Source organism: Colossoma macropomum, unplaced genomic scaffold (assembly GCF_904425465.1).
Source record: "Colossoma macropomum unplaced genomic scaffold, Colossoma_macropomum, whole genome shotgun sequence".
Classification (NCBI taxonomy): Eukaryota; Metazoa; Chordata; class Actinopteri; order Characiformes; family Serrasalmidae; genus Colossoma; species Colossoma macropomum.
Genome location: NW_023494784.1, coordinates 15,490,735 through 15,517,845, shown reverse-complemented (window position 1 = coordinate 15,517,845; position 27,111 = coordinate 15,490,735). Strand labels below are relative to the sequence as shown.

At 38.8% G+C, this 27,111-nt stretch overlaps 1 protein-coding gene across 7 annotated transcripts in view; it reads right to left on the bottom strand.

Annotated features, from left to right (window-relative positions):
* Positions 1-27,111, bottom strand: part of satb2 (SATB homeobox 2) — a 67,289-nt gene that overhangs the window by 25,460 nt on the left and 14,718 nt on the right. For 5 of the 7 annotated variants that reach the window (XM_036575952.1, XM_036575866.1, XM_036576210.1 and 2 more), the window contains 4 exons: positions 18,999-19,205; positions 12,845-13,030; positions 2,746-2,872; positions 1,637-1,760 (listed from right to left, as the gene is read on the bottom strand). In XM_036575952.1, coding sequence (XP_036431845.1) covers positions 1,637-1,760; positions 2,746-2,872; positions 12,845-13,030; positions 18,999-19,167 — 606 coding nt within the window. In that variant the 5' untranslated portion in view covers positions 19,168-19,205. The remainder of the gene's footprint in view (positions 1-1,636; positions 1,761-2,745; positions 2,873-12,844; positions 13,031-18,998; positions 19,206-27,111) is intronic. The other 2 variants (XM_036576296.1, XM_036576122.1) reach the window with 1 other exon arrangement.

The following is a 27,111-nucleotide window of genomic DNA, read 5'->3' as shown; positions in this document are numbered from 1 at the left end:
ACACACGCACATAACTGCTGCAAAACTATTAAAGTAATTTCTGTGGCGTTAGAAATGACTCATAAATTCAACCCAACTACAAAGCAATATGAAATGCGTTTATATGGAATAGTTTATTCATCAGCTTGATCAATTCTGTATTACAAATTCAAAGCAGATTGATAACTCTTAGTAAAGAGCAGGGAATATATTGAGGTTAGCTGGAGAGAGTAAGGAGCAACAAATTAAACCAGAGAACCATAAACTGAATTATTGGAGCTTACAGGCTTTTAGATAGCACCACTGTTTTTTTGATACAGTAATGTTTCAACTCCTAATCAGTCCTAGACACTGTGCACTTTCCGTACACTGTGCTGAGTTCTTTACCTGTTCATATTAACATACTCAGGGCCTTCAAGAACTTCATCCTCATTCTTTTTAGATAACCTTTCATAGGCTGCTAACATAACCTGGGAGGCAGGGGTGCTGGGCAAATGTATTAATGATATACTGGATTTGATATTATCATTAAAAGGCCGTGGTGTTTACAGTTGTTTTCCCATTTTGACATGTTTGGCCCACTATTATTGCGCACAAGGAGCCTTAGGTTTTATATGCCCAGCACAGCTGCATTTTGTGTGTTGAGATAAATAAAAAGTTTATTCTCTGGTCATGTAGTCCATGACATAAGTGTTTTTTATTTGCTGACCAGTCAGATGAATGCAAAGGTAGGACTTTAGTGACTGTGTATGCATGGAGGAGAGAGTGGCTGCTGTTGCCAAGAAGGCTAAACTCTTGGATTTCATGGATCCAAATTATCAGGATGTATCCAAACGATAGCTATGCCAGACATTAAGTAACTAGCTTTTAGGATGATAAAAACACAGCTGACTTGGGCTACAAAACTGTCTCTGCTTTGCAACAGAGAAAAGTGCAGCAGCACTGAAGGCAGTGCACCTCTTCAGTGTTAAACCTTACCTGCATTTGTAAGTGTAACGGTTGTATTATTTTATTTCATCAAAGGGTTTTGCAGTCCTGATCCCCCCCCCCACCCGCACCCCCTTCTGCACCACACTGTCAAGATATACTCCTGTGGCTATGGCTTCTAATATTAGTCACTGATTTCACTGGTTGATCTGAATGCTTCTAATTAGGCTTACTTTGTTTCTATATTCATAACACTCCTAACTCTTATTGTTTAGTTTTGTCATCTTTTCCTTGTCACTGTCACACTTGGCTTGCTAACTAGGGTCATGGACTCAAATTTCTGTAAAGCTGATTTGTGATAATGCCTGTTGTAGAAAGCATTATAAGAATAAATTCTAATTTAAATGAAACCAAAAATTCTAATTGGAAAAAATAAAAAAAAAACTTTTCCAAATCATTATTAAAAGCACACATTAAAAGTCTTTTGCTCCAAAGGTTTGGACACCTGAAAGGTTTGAGTACTGATGAGCGCTGGAGTATAACTTTTGTCAGATGTTCTTTGAGTTGTACATTTCTTGCAAAGAAAGTTGACAAGCTCAGAATAGCTTTCAATTTAATGTAAAATTACTGCAAACCAGCAAACATGGCCATTTATTAAAAATGTTTTGAAAAGCTAGGTATCCTCAAACGTCTGACGAGCAGTGTACATGCCAAAGGTCAACATGTGTACCTGGGACAGCGGGCACTCTTTGGCCAGCGTGCTCTGGTTCATCTCCTTCAGCAGCTCCTTAAGAGCGTTGCGCACTGTTGCATGGTTCCACTGCTCCGATGGCAGGTCCTCCAGCTTGGCAAAGCTGCAACCATAGGAACAATTACTTCCTGTTTCTCTATACATTGTGGCTATCTATCACCTGATCAGTATACTGTGTGCTGCACCTGGCACAGCACCAGGAGAAACAGCACCTTTTGCCATGGAGACGCAGGGAAACAAACTGGGACGGTGCATGGCAACACAATAATACAGCAATCCTGTCATGTGGAGTCTGTGTTTATCTGTGAAGCATGCAGGAGTAAACTGCAATCAGCGCCCATGAAAGGCCTCTTTGAATAAAGAAGATAAAAGTTCATGCAGGGCTGTCTCCGTCTCTTTCTGGCACAGCCCCAGCAATGCCTTTATAGCTATCCTTTAAAAAGACTTTTAAAAAGTGTGTCACTGAGTGGATGAGGTCAACTGCATAGTAATGACAGAACAAAGATGGATGCTCAGTATGGCAGAGATACTCAATGGTTCAAAGGCACAGCAAGACCCCACAGTCATCATGATATTGTAATATGTTCATTACACAATTTCACAATGTACTGATGTGGTAACCCTAGATATGACACAATGTAGGTGCGATTGCAGGTGCTATTTAGGTGCTAGATTAGACTAGATTTGTTACAGGGTTTGATTAATCTTTTGTTCCCTTCTAATATCTGATCCTGCCAGTACCATCTCTAGGAGTGACACAAAAAAAAAACAAAACAAAAAAAAACATGTGCAAAGCAGGGCTTCATCAGAGCCACAACTGGGGATCACCAGTATGGCACTAGCACTGCTAAGGAATGGTACGCTCTGTACGGTGTTAGTAATGCTAAGGTATCGTGCTAGCAATGCTAAGGTATGGCATGCTAAATATAGTACTAGCAATGCTAAGGTCATAGGCTGCTTGAATAAATGTGTCTGCTGAGTAAAATAAATAAGTAAATGTTAACATATGCTAAACAGAGATATGCTAGTACAGAGACTGTGTACTATCACAATGTGTTTGCTATGTGCTATGTTTTGTGCTGCCTGACCTCTGCAGTTGGATACGGAGTGTGACCATGTGGTAGACATCCAGCAGCATGTCCGCCACCGTGGCCTCTGGAGCGTCTGTCAGGCAGTGAATGGGCAATGGGTTCCAACGGCCCACCTTAATGATTCCTGTAAGAGAGATGGAGAGAAAGACAGATGAGATAGAGAGAGAGTTCATTAACTCTATTTGATCTCATTTGTACCTTAATTTCTGCAGCACAGTCCCATTACCTCATCAGAGAGCTGATGACCAATCTCACCCCCACTGTTAGTGAACGGCTGTAATTAAATCACCAAAGCTCCACCCAAAGTCAGGCCCAGGGACCATCACGTCAGGTTAGAAAAGTATTAAGCATTAATGTGCGTCAGACATCTCAGTAGAAAAGCAGGGAGTGAAATATGGATAGCAAAAAGGCAGGAAAAAGAACCACTTGACTTGGAGCTTTATTTGTACATAAACATTTCTCCATAGTAAACGCCGTGTTGACAGTTTGCCGCATGTTTTCACATGCTGCGTTAGAACGATCCATGACATGATACTGGGGATGAGTCACTATTTATCGTTTATGAATGTGCCGGTTGTCTATGTTGCATCATGGATACGGGAAACTGCATACAAGGCTCTCGCTCTCTCTTTCTGTCTCTATGTCTCTCTGTCCCTGTGGAGCAGTTCATCCCAGGCTATAAAAGCAGACAGCGGGGAACAATGGCAGTAATGATAAGGCCTTATCTATTAAAGCCTTATCAGGCAGGGAAGAGGCACCTGACACGCTGGCTGGCGGCTGCCCCATTAAGCGCAGCTCCCAGGGGCGCCGCTGCTGCTATTTTACAGCCGGCGAGGACGTGCAGGGAGCGGCCAATGCATCCACCACAGTGCTCCACTCGGACACCCACGCCAGCCCCCCTCCATTAATGGCTCTGCCATAAACGCCGGTCAATGATTGTTTGATTAACCCAAATTGACCGTTATAAATGCCTCTCGCTGTGCAAAGGATGGGACGGCCGTTTATGGCTGAGGAGTAGTCCATAAAGGCCTTGTATGTGTGCGTTGTCCATGACAGAGAGGCGGCCATGTTTGTCATCCCAGTGTCATCTGATTGTCAGTGTGGAGGCTGTCCCTGAGCAACCTTGGTGCTTCCTCTTTTGACTGAACATAGTGGGGAGATCAGATCATGGCTTAAAAACCACCATTAACCTACGATTTGTGAGAAGTCATTGAACACTGAAGCATATTAGAAGAAGATTTAAGACCGAACCATCACAGGTCAATCAGGTCAACATAAAACAATAAAGCTCATCTCCTCTATCACTTTTGAACTTTCTTAAGCCTTTTCATCATATGATGATGTTCACATGATTAGTCTTATCTCTTTATTACTGCCAGTATATGGGCATCGTTTTCAATTGTCGCTTCTAGTGGAACATGTGAAAAAATCAAATTCTATTCTGACGCAATACTCGGCATATAAACATAAACGCACTTGGCCGTGGTTATGGACGAATAATCAGGCTAGTAGATTCCCTCCGGCACTTACAGGTAAGCAAGCCATGTGAGGGGATGTAGCCAGTGCTGCAGTAGCGCCAAACGCCCGTCCTGCAGGTTTTTGAAGAACCACGCTGAGCCGTTAAAAATAGATGAGCTGGATCTATCATTGACTCCGCTCTATTTATTTCCAGATGTCACAAGCATTGTAGGGATGCGCCGCGCATGGAAACCGGACCCTCTGGTCTCTTTGCATTATTTACCTAACTATTTTCCAAAAGAGGCACCTACATGCTCATGTACACTCACCCTCATCTGCACGCACACAAAGCTCCTCTTTCAAACACACTCAATATACAGGCAGTAAATTCATGCTTAGTGTGAACAGACATATATAAAATACTCAGCCCTTGAGGGTGATGGGGGTGGGGGTAAGTTCTCCTTGTCTTATTAGAGACAGGCTGAAGCTGTGAAAACTAAACAATGCAAATCGCATTACTGTCCACTAAATGAGAGCCAGACGCAGTACGAGCCAGACACTGACTCTCTCTCTCTCTCTCTCTCTCTCTCTCTCTCTCTTTCTCTCTCTCTCTCTCTGGGCCTTAAGGCTGTTTCTGTAAGTCAAAAAGCTCCAGCTGCAGAAATGCCTCAATAGCACACAGATTCACCAGGCTATTCCCAGTCAACACATCATAACCTACAGTGTCCCCCAGCTTCAGGTAGCTTTGGAGGATTAACGGAATACTCTACAATTTGTGAACCTCTTTGTGCCACATCTGTAGCAAACACAAACACTCATTTACAGACAATCATTTTAATGCACTTCACTGTACATATCAATAGTACATACAAATAGTAATAAGCTTTTCAAAACTTCTGCATCTGCCCATTGGTGCATGCTTTAATGTTTTTTTTCTGTACAGGGCAATGATTGACCATGGTAATCAACCACATGCTACACAAGCAGCAGATAGAGATTAGGTTGAAAAATGCCAGAGTGACTCTGTTATACAAGAGCCAGAAGCTACACTCTTTTGTATCTCTCCAAGCGCGACTTTGTGTTTTGACTGGTAGAGACAAACTAACACGACACACTGCGAGCTGTTCCACCCGTAGTTTATTCCTCTTGGCTGAATGTTTCTCGGTGGGACAGTGCATCCGTGGCAGTGGGCCTGGCCACCTCTCTGACTTCAGTTAACTCACTCTCTTCTCTCTCTTTCATACTAATAGGCCTTTGGGAAGTCTCGTGTTTTGTTTCGTTCCTCCAAAGGTATCTGTGGAGATGTATTCCCCAGATACTGAATTAGAGGACTAAGCGAAACAGATGAAGACAATTTGTGTGGTGCCACTCCCCCTTCTGATCTTCTCTCGCTCTCTTTCTCTCTCCAGACTGTGTTTATATTACTGCAGAGCTTTGATTTCTGCAGTACAAGTCTGTTTTGCTCATTGTCTCATTGTGCAATGCTGCTTGCACACCCGCCACGGCCTGAGTCTATACGAGCCATCCAGCCATTCTTACTAAAGCTTGCACTAACACACAAACTTTCTCAATGTGCAGCTTCATTCTGCTGCAGATTATCAAAGCAGTATACAAGCTCTTAACCCTTTTGCCATTACTCAAAAGCCTAAACAACTAAATCTAATATCAAATGTTTCAGTACTTAATGTGTCCACCTTTTGCCTTTATTACTGCTTCCATTCTATTCAGGTGACTTGCTTTCAGTTTTTCATAGACATTTACAGGGATATTTTTCCACACCTTCAAAGTTCAGTCTTAGAAATTGGTTGCCTTTCATGTTTTTCACAAACTAAGCAATCTCAAGCACATTCAGTGATGTTGAGGCATGGACTCTGGGGCGGTCGGGTCCATAGTCCTGAGAACTCCGGCAGCTTCTTTGTGAGATTTGCAAATGTTCTTTTTTTGCCTATTTCCTCTTCTCAGTAACAACCTCTTCACAGCAACACATCCTTTCAGACCCATAGCGTTGAGTTGTTTTCTTACAGTGGGAGGATAGACAGAAAAACAGATCTGAAGCAGGAGTGCAGGTTCATGACTTCCTATCTCTCAAAAAATGAAAGCTTTAAGTACTGTTTATCTGATGGTGACAGGGTTAGTGGTCTACTAGGTCGGTTTTGGTGGTCTACTTTTTTTTTTACAATTATTAACAATTCGATTTGGAAATTAAATAAATGAAAACTAGTCACTCACTTTTGCACAGTACTGTAATTCTTTTTACATTATGACGTGATAATGACATGTGGACTCACATACAGGTCCTTCCAGATTAAGGTTTGAAACATGAATCAATAGGGCAAAAAAACTTACAATGACCTGACAGAATGAGTTAACAACAAAACTGTCTTGCTCTGAGACCAGCTACAACTTTCCGTAGAGAAGACGAGCATTTGGCGAGCTTCCTGTCATTTACAGTATGCGCTAGCGTTGCACAAACAGACACACACAGAGCCTGTGGTAAGGTCATTAATGAATCATTTTTAACTTGGAAAAGCTTTTTCTCTTTGTCGATTTTTTTCATCCTCCACTTCAAACCATTGTTCGGGTTGCCACATTAAAATTCCTGCTCCCACTGACGGCTTTTCATGTGGCGTGCTGGTGGCTTGGCTTAAGCTTATGTGTACCCATCCATATACACTCATATACACGAACACCACACACACACACAGTCTGAAACTGCTCTCTCTCTCTCCCCTTCTCTCTTTCGCTCTCTGTTAAACAGAATGAGCTGTTATAGATGCTCCTGGCTGCACACGCTTGACTGGCTGTAAGTGGCATGGCTGTGCTAAAGGGGAAGCCCCGATGTGTGTGAATCAGATACACCACAGATACACACATGCCGTCACATCAATCACTACTGCCCAGCTGCCTGAGTATACAAATCAGTGAGAAAAAAAGAGAGAGATTACCTTAACAACGTAGTCTATATCAGGTTTAATGACTAAGGATATGTGGTGATTTTATCTTAACTTTATTATTCGTTTTACAATACATGCTAATCAATACCATTATTTCCTGATGTGCCAGATTTAGCCACATATTCTAATTTGTTCAGGAAAATGTTGCTAATTTTCATCATCTTGAGGACTAATCTTAATCTTAATTTTTCCAATTCTAGTTTTCCAGACCCAGATTAAGTCCAGGAATTTCACTATTTGCACTTCAGTTTAAGCCTAATTCATGTCTGGGGAAAAAACCTGTGTTTTTGAGTGAATCTTGAATAAATTACTTTGGCTTTACCCTAGACTTACAAACTGCAGACCTATTATTTAGCTTTTAATCTTAATACGCATTATTCAGTAATTATTAGGGATGCATGCTGATACGGGATCTAAAAAAACAATTATTTGTATCAGATGCTTAGATATGATGAATATTTCAAACTAATGTTTTATGATGCACTTACTATACTCTGGAAAAGCAGAACGTTTAGGTGATGCTGAGCTACTGTGTTAAAATTTCTGCGTATTATTCATTTTATTCATTTACAAATGCATTTTTTCATGCATTTGTAACCCTATAGAAATACCATTGTATCCAAAAGTTTGGCACCCCTAGTCAAATTTCAAATTAGAATTTTTTTTTTTTTGAAGCAAAAACTAAGTGCACGTCCTCTACAGAGAACACACTTCACTTTTGTCCACAATTACTGTTTATTTTAACAAACAGAGAATAGAGGAAAAACAAAACATAAAATTTGGCCTGTGCCACAAAATTGCACATTTTATGTTTTATGTTTTCATTTTTTCCCCAAAATATTAAGCAAATAAATATAAGTTTGTTCACTGCAGAGGATGTTAGCATATTTTCAACAAACAAAACAAGTCATTTGACTGGAGGTGTTCAAACTTTTGCATATGACTGTAAATGATATATTACTCTTTAATGCTAATGTCCCGATTTCTATACTTTATATATGTTTATGTACCAATACCAGCATCAGAAGATAAGTAAATGAAAAAAAACAGATATTGGCATCAGTCCAGAATTCCCATATTGGAGCTAGTAGCTATGAATTATTCGGTTTCTGGCATTAAACTATTATGTAAGTGGTGTAGGAAAGTGTGGACCCACATACAGGCCTTTTTTAGTTAAGTTAAAATTCAATTTCTACACTTCTAAATTATTACACTGTTTCTGCAGATATATACTGTATTTTCATTTTCTATACGCTATTGAGATCATCAAATGAAAAGCTACCGAACAGAAAAAAAAATGCACAAACATAGAAAAATAAAGAAAAAAAAATTAAACAAACCAGCTGCTACAGTTCAAAGAATCCAAAATGCCTGCTTGTACCATATCAAGCAATAGTCACATATTTTCATCAAACTGACCCAGATGGCGGTTTGACCCTCAGCAGCCGCATGTCAAACGTGGCAGGGCAACAATGCGCTCGTTCTGTAAGCCATCACCACTGTTAATTGTCTGAAGCCTTAAACTACAGGTCTGTCCGTGCGTTTCTATAAAAATCCTCAGACCCTTATAATTGAAATAAACAATATCTCCCAGTTAATTACTGGCCAGGCTAATTAAAGAAAGGCCGCGGTGCTGGGAGAGGAGCTTAAATACACCGCTGGAAGAGAGCTATGCAGGACACAATTCAAACAGGGAGAAAATAGCCGGGACTCTGTGTAATTTTGGTCGTGAACCGCAGAGGAAAAAATGTATAATTTAAGCCAGAAATTATTCATTTAACATAAACGCTTATTTTAAAAAACAAAAAGTATTCATTTGAGATGAGGTCTCTCTCTCTCTCGCTCTCTCTATCACTCACTCACTCATTCCCTTTCTTTCTCTCTCTCTCTCTCTCTCTCTCTGTATGTTTTTTGGGGAGGGCGAAATAGGACAATGCTCTCGTTAATAAAGACTGTGTTTAGAGAAACAGATAAACAGACAGATAAAGAAGAGAGAAAGAGAGAGAATACATCTCTCCATCTCTTTTCTTTGGGCTGACCTGTTCACTGAAGGTGGGTGGAGTGGATTGTGTTGTCTCAAAACTGTTTGTTTTTTTGTTTAGTCTTGCTCTCGCTCCTGTTTTTGATGTTGTTTTAGGAGGTGACTTATTGCTCTCTTACTTTCTTTAAAAAAAAAAGCGTCTGGGCCTTCCCTGCAACCCTGCTTTCTCATCCAAACAACTCACTATTACTACTACTACACTTCTACAGTAGGATACTATAATAATACTACTTTTACTACACTTTTTCATTTGAAACACAGTACAAAAGTCTACCCTTTTGTTTATTCAATTTCCAGTCAAAAGGGCTAGCTAATCTGATTAGACATAAAATAATCCACCTGCATCTGGAGTTCAATTATTAATTCGATTATTAAAAGAAATAGAGAAAATAGGAAGTAGACCACCAAAACTGACAAAGTACACCATTAAAACTGTGGTGTACTTTACCAGCAGTTATTTTGTTCACTCTCTTCCATCCTTCCAATCTTAAAACCAATAAATTGCAGCTGTGTCCTCCCAACAAAAGCTTTTTCCCAAATTTGTCACTGACATTATGTTCTCCTTCAAAGAGACACTAACATACACACAAGCAAGTACACAAACACACCTTAGCTGTCTCGCAAATTTCTTTCTCATGTGCATCTAAAATGGCTAAAGGTGATATTGCTGAAAGAATTAGATAAAACATAATCTCTTACATAAGAAAAGGCAAAGTCTAAAGAATAAGTGAAAAAAGAGGAGTTACCAAAACTGGAGTTCAAGGAATTATGTAAAGGTATAGAGAAAATGGGAATCCTAACAACTTTGCAAGTTGAGAGAGATGATAAAATCAAGCTCCACTCTTGCTTCAGATCTGAAAAAATCCACAGGTGTTTCTGTCCATCCTTCTACTGTGAGAAGACAACTCTACACTCAGAGCCTGAAAGGATGTGTAACTGTCAGGAAGCTGTTAGTGATAAAAGGAAATAGACAAAAAAGAACATTTGCTAATCAAACAAGCTTGGGATTGAAGTCAAATCTATGAAACATTCTTTCATACAGATTCTATAGCACTTTTACTGTACTATAATCTATCAAATTAACAAGCAGTAATGCAAAAGCAAAAACATTTACATTTTACATGGAAAATAAGATTATAATGGATTTAAAAGGTACAGCCAAAACACATGTTTTCAGTTCGAGAAGTCTGTTATTTCTGTAAAACTAGTTAAATTTAGTTCAATTACGGAATGCATCACCACATGAGCTGAAATTGCAAAACCTTAGCTCACCCATCTTACCAGATGATAAATATTTTCAGAAATGAGAAAGGCAGAATTATCTAATTAAGTCGATACTCTACCTTTGAGAAAATAATGAGATCAAAATGTGTTTATCAGTGTTTAAGTTTGGGCCCGTTCCTCAGATAAACGCTGATGTCTTTTGTTACTGTGGCTAAACTCGCAGCGATTGCTGTTTTAAATTTTCTGCATACTTTACAGAATACAAGTAAACTTTTCAGCCTTCCAGGAGATGACAACCATGTGCACAACAATAAATTAAGCGTTATTATGTTCCTTCTTTGGCTCTCATACTCATAAACAAACGCAGTATTTCACACACACACACACATACACAGACACACACACACACACACAAACACTGTAAAACACACTCAGGGACTACAAAGGCATCATGTAGACACAAACATACATTCCAATAATGATGTCCTACACACACAGTACATTCTTTCTCTCTCCATCTCCTTTGTTCTCTTTTAATGAGTTTTTCAGGCTGTGATTCTGTTATGCTAAACAAATGGCCTTCCTCTTTTTCTTCTCACAGAGACACAAACTGTTTATCAAACCCTCGCTCCTGTCAGCAGCTCCACACTCAGGCCTGCTCACAGTGCTCTGTTACTCTGTTCGATGGCCTTCCACACTGACTGGGCCAGAATCGTGTCACATCACCCAGACTCAAATGTAAGAATTCGCTAGTTCAAGTCACTTTCATGTAGAGGTGGGTAGAATGACAATATATTGTATTGTTATCAAGATCAGTTTTGTTAGCATGATAGTGTGCTTTTCTGAGCACTTTAAAACAATGACCAACTGCATGTTTTATTACAAAGAGAGCGTCATTAGCCTTGTTTTTTTGTGTTATTTGCAATTTGCAATACAATGTGTTTTTGATGGCTGTTTTTAAATGTGGCACTACTTGTGCATGTTGTCTATATCATGATACGTATTGTGTATCATAAAAAATATATTGTAAGTATTGTGACATTTTAGCCATATCACCCACCCCTACTTACACAATTTACATAACAATATTTATTTTTTTCTGAGGTTTGATAAGTTGGAACAGATAAAAATGAAACAGCAGATTTTAAAAACACTACAAATTTTGAATACAATGATTTTTTTTATTATTAATTATGCTCTCTATGTAGCGAAACATGCAGTTGGTCAGTGTTTAAGTACTGAAGATATACACTGCATGCTCATAACATAATCTAATGCAGTTTATGATTATAACAGTAAATATTGTCATATTCCACATTCTTATGGGAACTCAGATAATGTCTAGCTTTTCCTGATACTGTACTATATCTTTATTTCTGAATGGCTGGAGCAAGCTGCTCACCTTGTAAAAAGACTTTTAAAATTGCAGGATCAAAAGAAAAAAACAAAAAATATAACAGATAATTCTAGCAAACTTTAATATTTATTATGTACCATAACCTTTAGTAATTGTTAGTTTAATGGTCCCATTTTTCTCGGTCTGCTTATACCCGTGTGGCTTTTTGCATCAAAAACAGTCATGAGTCATGTTTACATCACCATTCTCCAACTTTTAGCATTGTGTTTAGCTTTAAACAGGCTATTTTTCTTACTATTCCTTTAAGATGATAAATGTAATTGGCATCTGTTTTGACTGGCTGTCCGGTATTGTGTCTCAGTCAAAAAAGCAGTCTGACCTGAAAAAAAGTCTTATCACTTTAGTGTGATTGGGTGGCCTAGACTGCTGTAGGCTGACTAGGTGATCAGCTTAGTTTTGAATGATACGGGCCTTTCCCATGATATAGAAATGATGCTAGTGTTTTTTTCCCATATTTGTGCCTACATTTGTTTCTTTCAGCTGCACAGGTCCACTAAGGTCATCATACAGACTGAAACTCTGAAAATGACCTTGAAAATGGTTGTCAAGCTTCTTCACTGGCCATTTCAGGGATCTATTCTGATACAAATAATAAATCAGACTGGATAAGTTTCAATCAAGAGTCTAGGCTCTTTCAAACTTCAGGCAGGTTATACTATGTCTGCTGGCCCGCTGAGTGAGTGAAAAGTTAATAACAGATCACAGCCTTTTATCACAGATATAGGGTCAGTTCCACCTACCCAAAACTAACCATATCCACAATAAAATTATGTTGTCATTGTTGCAAAAAGACCTTGTGTCTCAAAACTTTTGAAAAAAGGGCTCCATCTGCCTTCAACATTGTGCCACCATTTCATATCAAAAGGACCAACAGAAATTTAGAAGGTTTAAAGTTACAGATTTACAGATGTTAAGCTGAAAATGTGTCTTTCTCCTTTAAAGGTTTTCTTCCAACAGTGACGACATGCAGAACTGAGCTGAGATCAGTACATGAACACTCACCCTGAGCCTGGGCTGCAGAGCTGTGGGAGTAGCCAAGGGCCAGTAGTGCCGTCTCCACCAGCTGAGTGAACAAAATATCCTTCCTGACCAAAACAAACTCTGCATGCTCCTCACGACTCTCTCCATCCACCACCATCCCTCCATCCACCTGCTCCACCACGCAGAACACAGGAATCATCAGACCTGCTGAGAGAGAGAGAGAGGTAGAAAAAAGAGGGCGTTGTGAGGGGGGGAGAGAAAGAGAGAGAGAGAGAGAGAGAGAGAGAGAGAAACAGAGTTCTTTTAAACCTCTTTCTTTATATTATTTCTTTCTCTTATAATAATGCAACATTCGTGCCAATGAAGCACTGCTGAATTTAAACTGAGAGAGATAGAAAGACAGAGAGAGAGAGAGAGAGAAAGAAAGAGAGGAAGAGACACCGTATTTCTGGTTAGATTTCATTAGAAATGATAAATGATTCATGATTAATAGTTTATTCGCTGTGGTTTTGAATGAGAGGGTCAGGGCTAGTCATTCATAACGGTTTAGGCTCTCCATGCAAATATTAAGTGCAGAATAAACCGCCTTAATTCTCTATCAAACCAACCCCTCTACCATTTATCATCAGGCAACTCAGGTCTGTGAGTCCGGCTCCCTCTCTTTTACAAGGTAAGCTGATATCTCCTCAAGATATAGCACTAAGAGTTAACGGTCAAGTCTTTAGTGGATTTAGTTGGAAGTGGCAACGGATATGCAAACCACCTTTACCACCTCCGCTCAACACTGTTCTGGATCACTTCACTGTTTCGCGATCTCTGATGACTCACTGTACCTAATTTAACCCTTTAAACTCGGATAGACCCATTTGCAGACTCTTATTCCTCACTTCTATAGCTTACATATGTCTTTAAGAATTGATATCTGCTGATGCGAGGATGGACATGATTTACAGAACCTAAAAACTGCAGAACACAGCTTAGGTGGGATGAGGGATTCAATGCTGTGCTATAGAACACTGCATCACACAGCAAATTACATATTAAGTGGGTCAAAATATCCCTTTAAGAGTAATAACTGAAGTTTAAGCAGTTAAATTATATATGCAGTAAACTTGTGTGTTTCCACCAGGCAAAGCCTGCTTCTATTTTTCATTTTCCTTGCAGTGCTTTGTTTTAGAGCTTTCTGAAGGCTTACAATTAATTAAACCTCTCCAAAGAACAGAGGGACTGAAAGCATTAGGCAAAACCCAACCACTAATAATAACAGCAGACTTAAACGCACACACACACATCTATGTGCTATAAACACACAATAGCATGGCTCTCTACTATTTTCTCTCTTTCACACAAGCACATACAGTATACACACATATATACAGCACCCCAAAAGCCTCTTGTTTTAATCAGTCAATTCCTATATTTCTATTTCCTCCCCATTAATCATCCTAGCTCCTAGTTCAGAATCGTGAATGCTCTTATGGAGTGAATTACACTCTATGGACCTGTGCCAATTCAAGTAAGTGAATTTCCCCCAACAGGGAAATATAACTGTCAACACACAGCTCCCAGCAGTGCTCTCTCTCTCTCTCTCTCTCTCTCCTGTCCAACACCCCAAGGTTCATAGGCCCTGTTTCGTCACAATACATTGTGCAGACATCTGCATGCAGTATGTGTGTGTGAATGACTGCTCTGTGTGTGTGAATGCTGAGCTGTGCCACTATCTCTCTATATTTGTGTTTGTATACATTTGAACACAGTGGACTGCATGTGCAGATATATGCACATAAGTGCTGGGGAAGCTCCTTAAATCAGTAATTGACAAAATATTTTGAGGTAACTGATTACACAGCTTCTTTCTTTTGAGTTTAGTTTAGTTAATTTAGTTAAAGTTCTCAATTAGGTCAACAACACAATTTAAATTGACATTACTTAAAAAAGAAAACAGTGAATGTGCTGCCTCATTATCAGTTTTATTAATTGCTACATCTTTTTTTGTTGGATCTTTACTCACTTTCCTCCTCCACCTTAATTTGTTTATTTCTAATTCCTAAGTTAGGACTCCCACTACCTCCCTCTGAGACTCCTGAACATGGAGGGCTGTGATGTCACCATGATTCAAACTCAGAATCTTCTAATGATTTGGTAGTTAGACAGTTGCACCACTTCAGAGCTGTAATAGCTTATAAATGTCTGTGTCCAGAACGAATGAAAAGATACATTTACCCAGATTGTTCCTCAAATAGTTCCTCAGGCTCAGACAGAGAGCATTGTCTGCACTTACATAAAAAAAACAGTCACCTGTGCTGAAATCAGTTTACTAGAGCAAAGTGTTCAAACTTTTTTGTAGTTGTTTTTAAAATCTTGGTGAAAACACAAACTTCCATTGTCAGGAGTTTCAAAGTAGGAGGCACCTAACCACCATCAGCACCCCCCACCACTAGCCCGAAGACACTGTGTGAGTGATAAGGGGAGTTCCAACCATTCTAACCTGCATGTGGAAGTTAGGAGTGGGAGGTGGTATTTACATATGTATATCTACTAGGGCTGTACGAAACTCACATCAAATGCAATGTTAGATAAAGCTGTTGGATAACAATGATGATATGAGGACTGATAAATTATTACTAAAAAGATGTGCCTCTGACAGGATGTGACGCACGTACAGCCTTTTTTATGTGTTTTTATTTTTTAACAGAAATCTAACATAACTGCTTAGCCGAATTGTTAAGTCATTTGTCCACGTGGGAGAGCAGAATTTAATCCCAACTTAAAGAAACACTCCTTAGGCTTCTTCGCTGCGTTTTTGAGGTGATTTGATCTGTTTTCTAATCGCAGCTATTAGCAATGTGTTTATCACAAAAACTCACATCGCAATAATAATAAAAATGTGATTTATCACACAGCCCTAATATATACATTTTTACTGCGTTTTGAGTACGCACAACTTAAATTGTACACTTAACTGAGATGCAGTATTAGAAAATGTGAGTTAGAGTAAATTGTAACTAAAGAAGGCTATGTTAAGTAAAAAAAGATGTGGAATCGATTACCTTTTAATTTTAGCTTGACCTCATTTTACTTTGTTTTTTTGTTATTGTGTAGTTAACATACAGGTGCACCAGTGCTGGTGTACTGTATTATCTCCAAATCTGATGCTCATGTACGTTAAAGTGGGTAACCACAAGTGGTGTTCTACTGGGCACTATGGGGCAAGTTGTGCAGTTAATTTGATTATATTATGTGTGTGTTGGTACATACACATACTGTGAACAGTTGCGTGTATGTATATGGGTGTGTGTGTGTGTGTGGCCTCTTCTCAATGCTCTGCTGTGGTTTGGAGGAGACACATTGAGTTTCCGCTGTTCAAAGACAACCTCTCATTAGGACTAACCATCGACCCCAACTGCACAGGGCACAGGAAAAAAGCCCTCTCCCTCTCTTCCTCTTAAACACACACACACACACACACACACATATGTACACACGGTCATAGTTTTTCAGGTAGTTTCTCTCTTTCATCTCATCTCATCTCACTTTTTATCTTTAGGTATTGATTAACTCCACCTTATTTGTTTTTATAGATATATAGGACCTGTCTATATGATGACTAAGACCTTTGCACTGTAGTATATATATGTAATAACAATATGTTCTATAGGTAGAGATGGCATACCGACACTGATGTGTATCTATATCAGATTTGTATCTATATTGTGTTAGCTGTTGTGTTATTCTTCCTGTGGGGTAGCAAAGTGTTTGAGCAGTTTGAGTATGATGGCCTACTTTTAAGTGCACATCTTAAGATAACAGCTTTAATTTGAATCAGTTCATTTTAAGGCTTAGAAGTATTTACAGAAAAATATCCAATCTGTATCTCAGCCCACGTTTAAATATCATTTTTGTTATCAAAAAAGAAAAGTGGTATTATGCCATCTCTACCCATGTATATTTTATATATAATCATTCTATTGAATTCAAAACACATTTCAGACTTTTAACTGACTTGGTCTTTAGACCAAAAATCCTTTTATGTGATTCTATAGTTTTTTTATTCAATAATGCTTAATAATGTTATTTTATGTTTAATGTTATTTAATGGTATGCAATTTTCTTAACTTAATATGACTGAACCATTTTGTCATCATAATATTTTCACAGTATCTAACAGGGATGCAGTCTTACTTCCTGCTCTAAAATGCAGGGGTGTGGCTAAAATGAGGCTCTGCCTATGGACTAAAACTCTGTGTTTCGGTAGTCACATGAAAGTGTAAGACAGCGTTTTCTACGTAAATTTGTTTAATTTAAGAAATAATTCAATGTAAATTTAAATCTTTCAACTTTACCTTAAAAGATATCAAAAAAATATATAAAAAAAACTTTTTATGTATTTTTAAAGTATGTATTATTTTCACAAGTTAAAATTTAGGGGTTAGGGTTTGGGACAGCCACCTTCCAACCGAAAGTACCCTACAAATTATGCTTTTGTATATATTTAACTTATTACTATCTCAATTAATGCTTTGAGTTTAAATAGATCATAATATTTATGTAATATCTAAGGTCTGAATACTTTTTTAAAATAGTTAAAAAATATAAAATTGTTTTTTTAAATGTGGAACCGCAGTTTGAACTCATTCTGTAGAATGGTCCATATATGTAAGTATCCGTATGTAAAACGAATAGGTTTTCTAACCCTAATCTTAACCTCAGAAAGAACAAAGTTTTACCTTTACAGCTTTCAAAAATGAAACTTTTGTAAAATCTTCTTAAAAAAACACTTTACAAAGTCAGGAGCATTTTGTTCATCTTGATATAGTAGGTTCATATTGTTCTTCTCTGTTTTTCCTACAAAAGTAGAACATTTTAGTCCTAAAAATGTATGAAAACAAACAAACAAACACACACATGTGCACAGATTGAAAAAGCGGTAAGCTAGCTCATGTCACTCTCTATGTTTAGCTTACTTACTGTCAAGGCAAGCAGCTAATTGATATTGATGGCAGTTTGGCTCAATAAATAACATCAAGTGCATCAAATTAAATAAACTCCCACTGAAATGACAGGGAATGATGTGCAGATATAATCTGGGTTTGGGGTTTGGGGAAAAACGCTCTGTGCACGTGTGTTTTCTTTTATTTTATTTTCGAAACAAACTCTGTTCTGGAATAACAGCTGCCAGTAAAAGTCAAGACCATACCCAATATTTCAGAATTCTATTTCTGTGACTACGCTGTGTGGATGTGTGTGTGTGTGTGCGTGAGCACGGCTATGATCGATAACTGACCCAGGCAAATAAATCAGGCTTCTACAGCACCGTTTTATTAAGTATGCTTGGTGTTATATAGTTCCCACGACACTACTGGGGCCACATTAGTGTATGGGATAGAATTGATTCTTATTGTATGCTGTGGCTTAGCCTTTTAATCTAGTCTAATAAAATACTCAAATAGACCTGGCAGCCTTCAGAGGGAAGTGCATAAACTGGCTGGGGAGCCACGGGACATAGCAGATGTGAAAGCCAGGGCTGCTGTTTAGAACGGCCCTGAACACTTTCTAGTGCTTTTATTGTATTATTCTATTTTGCACACTCAAGGCATCCACACGGTCGCCTGCAGACTGCGAACTCCTTTCGTCTTGCCTGATAATATTGTATGTTCCATTTAATAAGAATCCTCTTTGAAAATTACAATGTTACAGACTTAGTGCTGCTTTAAAGGGACCATAATCTACAATCTTTTGTTTTTCCACTTTTAACATTTGCTGTAATTCCAACCTTTATTTTCCAGCCTCTCTTTATCCCTTAGAATTTGACAGGCTGTTTGATGCTGTGCTCTACGGCCGATGTATGTAAATTACCTCTGATCTGAATGGCTGCCCTGTATTGTGCCTTGTCCAAAAAAGTGCATTAGGATGAAATGTTCAGAAAAAAAACTGACATTGTCAAGGATGGTGCAAAAAAAACCTTCAGGCACTCCTTTCGGATGTGCGGATCCTTTGGAAGGCTGCTACCAATGTGGGTGTAAACCCACACATATTTTGAGTGGACCATAATGGAAAAATAAAATGCAAGAAAAATGGAGGATCTGGGCCCTCTAATCATTGTCTAAGTTCAGACATACGTGTAGGCTACAGTGCAGATTGTGGAGAGGGATTTTTATAGCTTTTGGGGTCTTACCTCCGAAGGGTCTGTGTGGGGCCCCATTGTGACGGCTGCGGGGCCCTGTTGGGCTGCCATTGAGCTCCAGGCGGCTAATCTTCCCCGGTGGGGGGCCGCTGAGGTCTGGACTGGAGGAGGGGCGGCGTTCAGGGCTGTCCCGCAGACGAGGGCTCTCTGATCTCTCCATCGCCCTCCACACTGGAACACCGGCCAGAGAGTATGGAGCTGAGAGAGAAAGAGATTTAGAGAGAGAGAGAGAGGGAAAGAGAGAGAAGGAAAGAAAAAGAAAGGAGGGAAAGAGATAAGACAACAGAGAGAGAGAAGGGGAGAGAGGCAGAGAAGGAAAAAGGGATAGAGAGAAGCAGGTAGAAACATACAATAAATGGGAGAAAGAATGGAGAAGAGAGACAGAAGAAAAAAGAAAAAGGAAAGAAAGAAAAAACAAAGAAAAAGCGGGGACAAAAGCAGAGATGGAGAAAGAGAAAGAGAGAGAGTCAGAGAGAAACAAAAAAGAGAGAGAGAGACAAAGAGATAGATAGAAAAAAAAGGAAATGGTAGAGAGAAAGAGATGGGAAGAAACAGTGAGAAGATGGAAATAGAAAGAGAAAGGAAGAGGGAGAGAGAGAAGTAAAGAGAGAGAAAATGGGAGAGAAAAGAAAAAGAAAAATGACAGAGAGCGCAACAGTATGAGAGAAATAGAGAGAAAAAGGGAGAAAAGAGAGACAGACCACTGTAAATATGTGTTTTGTAGCATCTGTTTGTTAGCATCTATTTGTTTTGTGAGCATCTGCCTTCATGAGAATGAAATATAGCTCATTCACATGCATGCAGTGGGCCTTTTTCTGATAACAGAAATTCCACAACAAGCTCTGCATCGCTGCTTATCATCAAGGAGGGCGCCAGAAGATCTAAAATGTCCGAATTACCCCCGGATTCGGTGTCTATAATCTTTTCTTTAGTTTGCACATTCACTGCAGCTAAATGTAGTGGCAGAGCTGAAGCTGAGGGCACTGTCCTCTAACCCACAGCACTGCTCGCTTATCACTGCAATCAACAAACACTGAGGCTGAGGCCCAGCACCTCGTTCTGCACCAGCGTCTACAGGGAATGTAAACTGGGCGTGTAAACTGGGTGTGGAGGGTGTACTGTGTGCTATTGGCACAATGTCATTCTGATCCCTGTGGCCAGCACGCATACGTGTGCCTGTATATGCACCCATGATTGTTGTGTGTTCCATTGGGCCTCTTTCCAAAGGTCCTTGTTTACCAGCCAAACCTTTAATATTGGTAATGCCCATCAGCGTAAAAGCCAGGCTCACCTGCCAAGTGTGAAAGAATGAGTAGCGAACTGGCCAAATGGAGGAGGAGTCAAATTTACATATCACTCTGTGTATCTCCATACATACAGAGAGGAAAAAAAGGAGGGGGGTAGCGCAAACCCTTCGGCGTAACTCTATCTTTTGTTAATATGCACATGCTCAATACTTTTTTCCCTATTGCTGCAGACCAGAGGAGAAAAAACACTAGCATGGAACAAAAAAAGGAGGAAAATTACGAGCTGGGTTTAAATTTTCAAAATGAATAATAAATTAAAAACATTAGCCTCTGCGTGATTAAAACGGCAAGGGCCATGAAGCAAGCAGCACAAAGAAGGAGGGAAAAAGCACTTAAACGTCATTTGAGTGGAAATAAATGTGTTAGAGATCTAGGCATGCATGAAGACTGACAGCCTAACTGTACTCTCCCATACAAGAATGACAGAGTCACTGAAAGGCCTTAATGCAGCTCTAGTGTTAACAACACAGTACACCGATAGACACGCATGATTAGGATAACACACTTGCACATGTGTACAGAATTAATAGCACCCATTAAAAATTGCATCCCAACATAAAGTCGTCCATATGCCCCCTTTCCCAAACGTTTAAACTACTGTACCCGTAAAGACAGCAATGAATTCACAGCAATGAAGTGCAGTCACGCTAGAAGGAGGGAAGGATGAGACACCCAGGGAGCCGAATGTCATTCTCATCATTGTGTAGCATCCACTATTCACCTTGGATATTACTTTTGCTGAATTTAACTTTTGCTGTTTGTTTTTCTTTGGACATATCTGCCCTTTGGAACTGAGTGCTTGCCCTACTAAAATCTCAGCGATAAGGGGAATTCCACTGATTTTTTGATATTACCGTATGATTCAATGGTTGGGATGTAAACAATTTCATTCAGAGTGCTTTTGGTATGATATGGTTCACTATAGCGACACTTGCTTACTTGAATTTCTTTACAGTGGGGGTGACAGGAACCAGGGGTTGAATGCAAATACACTATTCGAAACCACCAGTGAACCTTATAGGTGTCTTCTAGGTTTTTATCCTATAATTGCTTCACGTGATGCATTAGGCCCTTCAGATGTCTGGTTCCCATCACCATTGTTGTGAACAATTCTGATATGGTAAATTTATCTAGAATGGAGCATTTCGTTAAGCCATTCTGCATGACTTTGTTTACATCTTAACCATTTAAATTTACAGGAAATTTAAAAAAAAATCCTTTAACTAAGACTGATTCAAAAATCATCAACATTAAGGAAACTTTCACAGGCACATTGGAAAGTCACAGCTCTAAATACAGTGCCTAGGCTTGTTTGTCTATGCTTATTAGAGTAAAGTGAGCCTAAATGGCCAAGCAACATCTTTAAAAGGCCTAGAAGAGGAAATAAGTGTTGTAGAGTATGGGAGAATGATAGAGTAAAAGAAGCAGGTACAGTTGCTGTTTATTTATCTCACTTTTTTATACATTTGGCCTTATTATAACTCCTCCAGCCATCATAATTCTCCTGCATATTTTCCCCTCTAAGTTCCTCACCCACTTTCATCTATTTATCAGCTGATTTGAGGCTGATTCCTTGTTCCTTCTTTACCTGTTCAGTATAGCGCAAGTCCCAACCTGCCTAAGTCTAATGAGGCCACTGATCCCAATCAAGAACTCGTCTGGATCTCAGCTTCCATCAGTGTGCCCGTGTCTCTCTTTCTCTCTCTCTCTCTCTCTCTCTCTCTCTCTCTCACTCCCCTCCAACTCCTTCGTCCTAAGCTACAAATGTTTGACAGAGGAGATAAGTCAGTTCCTGTGTCTCTACTCTTACTGGGTGGCTTTTCAAAAGATGCTGAGGAATTAACTCCATCCATGAGATTACATCAGACAGCAGAGTGGTACGTGTCTAATTATGTGTCTAGCTGGTCAGCATAGGAATAACTAGACATCTTTGTTGTGTTTTTTAGCCCTGTTAAGGCAAAGAGAATGAAAGGTTAATTCTGCCTTTTGACCCCTTAAATGACCAGGACCCAATGACAAATCCAAACTTTTATTATATACTTCTTTGATTTAGGAATGACTCAGCCTGCATTGTACTTGGTGTAGTAATGATATGGAGAATAATAATCCTTAGGATGCACTAAGACTGGGATTTTAAGGGGTTAATTTACTCCTACTACCTCACCATCACCATTTTCCAGCCTCTCTTTATCCCTTACAATATCCTATGTTTCTTGAATTCAGATTTTTCCCTTGAGGTCCACTTATGACATTTGCTTGGTTTTATGTGTTAAAAACAGCTGTAATTTGTTAATTTACATTATCATTTTCCAACCTCCATTTCCAATTAAACACGCTGTTACTATACCTTTACAGCTATGTTATATGTAAATGATCTCTGTCCTGACTGTCTTATTCAAAAGGCACTGAAAAGTTCCCATATAATAACTGTATGAACTGAATGGTACAACTATATTACTTAAAACTCCTTTATTTCAAAAAGCAAGGGAAATTCAGCTTTCCCTTACATGGGCCCTTTAAACAGGTTGTTTTTGCTACTGTGCCTTTAAGACTGATATGTGTAAATTATTTCTTTTTTCTTTTTTTCTCATTTTTTTTTACCTCAAAGAAACAATGTATTCAAAATGGACTGTTTTTACAGCTTAGATTTCATATATGTACTATATAGACTGGGGAGGGAATGGTATGCTTTGAAGCTTTACCAATCTTTACAAACTACAATGTTTAATTTAAAAAAAGGAGGAAAACTTGTTTTTACATGGCAGGTAACACAATCTAAATGCTCTTTATGCCTATTTTAAATAGACAATGACAATAAAATAATCTAAGCCAAAAATTCATAGATTTTTGCCACAAACCATCTCAAGCAAAGATTCAAAGGGACATATTTCAGACTTTAGGCACCTCTTATTATTACTCACAAATGTTCTGACAGCAAATAAGCTACTAATGATTTGAATTCTGGTCTAAATATATGGTCATGCTTGTTCAGAATAGCAACAAAGGCAGAGGCCGAGGCAGCGCTGCAGCACTGCAGCCCTGGCAGTATTATCACTATTAATGTTACTTTAACCCATGTAAAGCCCTATGCATCTGCTAGACTACATGGTTTATTATGTTAAAGAATTTATTTTAAAGTGTAGATGCACACAAAATAATGAACTCACTGTTGCTAAGCAATATGATTATTGTTAGGATTTGTAAAAGAAAAGCTAAAAGCTTTTAATGTTGAAGTACTTGCATCCACAATGCCATAACCCTATCAAGAACCCTATCAACCCTATCAACCTCTTCTGAAGAGCAGTAACCATGGGGATGCATGATATTGGTCAGTTATAACTGGCTGTACAGTATTGAAATTCTATTCTTTTTAAATGTAAAACTGAATTTTAAATGTAAAAGTTGCTTTGGTGTTCAAACAACTTGGAAAAAAAGGACACACATAGGCAGAGATTGAAAAACTACCTAGGCCAAATGTACAATCAATAAGGCCATAGTTATCTCCCTATTATAAGTGACATCTAGAATCAACACTGTATCATGTCAAATATTGGGAAATAGTTGTCATAATACAATGCTTATGTAAATTTATTGGTCGCGTTCAAGATACATACCTTCTAACAGGTTGATATCTGTTCAATAGTTTAAGCATCGCAGATAAAAGAGCAATCAGTGCAAGTTATCTTCTACAATAATAGATAGACTGAATGATAACTTGTCACGAAGATAAATGCCAAATCTTAATAAACCATTAAAGCCATCTGCAGCTGAACAAAAGACTTCTAAATAATGTGATGTTCTGTGATGATTGTGTGAAAGGTCAGCGTGAAAGGCAGGTTAAAGTTTAAAGAACCTTCCTCTAAAGAACTTTTGAGTAGATGGTTCTTTATTGATGTGTGAAGAGCTTTTCTAAGGGTAATGTAAAAGTTCTACACCAATTAAAGGATTTTCCTAAAAGCGTAGGTTAAAGGCAAGAACCATTTAAGAGTGCAGCTACGTGTTAGAGCATTGCCCAGCGGCTGTTATGTTTAGTGCTGGCTGAGAGAAGCCAGGCTTGGGAGTGGAACAGAATTCATGTCCCGAGAGGCTACGGTTTCCAAACTCCAATGACCGCAAGGCACAGGCTGCTTCCCTACCTCTCTCTCTCTTTCTCTCTCTCTTACTCACTCCCACTCTTTCTATGGCTTCTGCTCTGCTCGCTCTCGCTCTGGCGCTCCTCTCCTCTCTCCTGCTCCCTTGTTCCTCTGGCAGAGAGAGAGAGAGAGGCAGAGAGAGCGGCCTCTGGGCCATTTCTGCCACACACAGGAAACGAAGGGTAGTAAACGCTACATTACTGACCTCACTGCACGTTCACACTGTCCGTGTAAACAACAAGGAGAGAGCGAGCGAGAGAGAAGCTGGGAGAATACATCAATGCGGGATGTAGCCAAGACTGATGGACCCCTTAAACTTAGCTGTCTGTGTTGCTCTCTATAAAAATTTACAGATAAAATTCAGTCCATTTCACACAGCGTGTCACACAGCATGTCACACAGCGTTGGAAACCACACAAGCAAGTCTATTTGAGATTGCATAACAATTCTACACAGGCCACAACTCCGCAGACTTCAGGGTTCTGCCTTATTAAACCCACCTGATTCAACTCAGCTAATTAGCAAGGCCCTCATCAATTAAATTCATAGAGCTAGACAAGGGAAACACTGATCTGAACCCTGAAGTTTGACTTGCCATGTTTAAGGCAAGCATGCAAGGATTTAGTTTGGACAATGCTAACTGGTGAGGTATAAATTACCTTTGCCTGTTACCTACATTACCTTCATAGCTGCAGTGCAAACCTAAAGAAGCACTTCAAGCTTCAGACATCAAAGATGCCTTAGTCAAATGAAAAAAACAAAGCTACTACAAAGGGTTCTTCACACACCTTTGTAAATAAGAACCTCTTTAAACGTTAAAGAAGGTCCACAGGATATAAAAGTTATAGAAAGAACCCTTGAATCGGTAAAGAACATTTACATTATGCACGGGTTTTTTAAACTTGTAAAAGGTTCTTCACTCTCATAAATCTACTTTCGAGAAAGGAACCAAAAGTGGTTCTTCTATGGAACCGTTTCTGATTTTCTAAGTAAAATAAGTTAACACATCCTCTACAGAGAACACACTCCTGCACATTTAAATGCACAATTACTATTTATTTGCTTAATTTTACATATTGGGGAAAAAAAGGAAAACATGAAATGTGGCCTGTGCAAAAGTTATAGCACATTTTGTATTTTATGTTTTAATATTTTCCAAAATGTTAAACTTAGCAAAAAAATAGAAATTGTGGACTAATAATGAGAATACATGGATTAGAAATATAATATTTAAATTTTTTCTCTGCAGAGGATGAGTTAACTTACTTTCACTTTGACTGGGGGTGATCAAACTTGTGGTGTCTGGACCTACACTCCAATTCTACATTCAGTTTAACTGCATAATGTACATATTCATTTTATAATAATTACAGAACAATGCATAGTAGTTATAAATATGTCTTAAATTAATATTTAACCTAATCTCTATCTGTTACATTCTGCCTCAGCAACTGCCCATTGGCTTCTTTTATAAGGGTGCTTTGACTCAAAGTGTTTTCTGTTTTTATTGCAAAGTACAGGGAAACGTTGAAGGTATGTAAAGACTGGGCTGAGATATGTAAGAGTATTCCTTTAAGACTGTAGATTAATAATTGAATAATAAGCCTAGTGATGGGTAATGGGTTTAACAATGGGAACATTATAAGCACAATGAGTGGAGAGGAGAGAGGATGACCCAAATGATGACAGAACGAAAAGTCATAATTCATTGGCCTCTCAACTCATCAACTCTTCCAAACCCGCATGATAAAACCAGCCCTTTACCCGGTACTTAATAACAACTAATACACAGAAATGTAAATCAAGGCTGAGATAAGGCCAGGTTTGTCCTGTGCTGCACTAATAGCCCATATCTGTGTACAGGCTTCGTGTGAAGGCGTTAACCTTGCTGGCCAGGGAATAGCTGCATGATAATCATTTATTGCAGGGTTATTAAAATATAGGCCCAGTTGGAGCACTGATAAAGGATGAGTGGAGGGTTGGAGGGACGTCAGTGAAGGCCCCTGCAGTGTCTCTTCTGCACAGGTGTTTGTTGGGAAGGACGGGAAAGACAGATAACAACTTATCAGCTATGTAGATCGCAACATAACCAGCACAGATAATTAAACAGAATTTACACATAAGACAAACAATAAGGAGACTGAAACATGTAAAGTCTAGTATCTGTGCAAAAGTTCACCCTTCATCTATTTAAATTTACAGGCAAATCATTTTTCACAGCAAAAAAAGCAGAAAACATATGTTTTACAGCTACACAGAAGCTTCAACATTAAAATATAAAATCAATTTTATTTTTCACACTTTCAAAGTTCTTAGAAGTTGGTTGCATTTTCTGCATCTCACAATCCAATTCCACATTCAATGATGTTGAGGTCTGGACTCTGGGGTGCCCAGTCCATTTTTCTAAGCACAGCAGTCGTTTTTTTGCTTGTTTCTTTTTTCGGATAATGACTTCTTGAGTTATCTTATCACAGTGGACGGATGGCCAGAAACATCAGTCGATTTCTTCAGGTCTGAAGCTAGAGTGGAGCTTGATTTTTTCTCTCAAAGAACATTATATCAAGTACTGTTTGTCTGATAATGACAGTTTTGGTGGTCTACAAGGTGTGTGGTTGCTAGGAGTCCCATTTTCTCATTTTTATCTTTTAATAATTTTTTGAACTC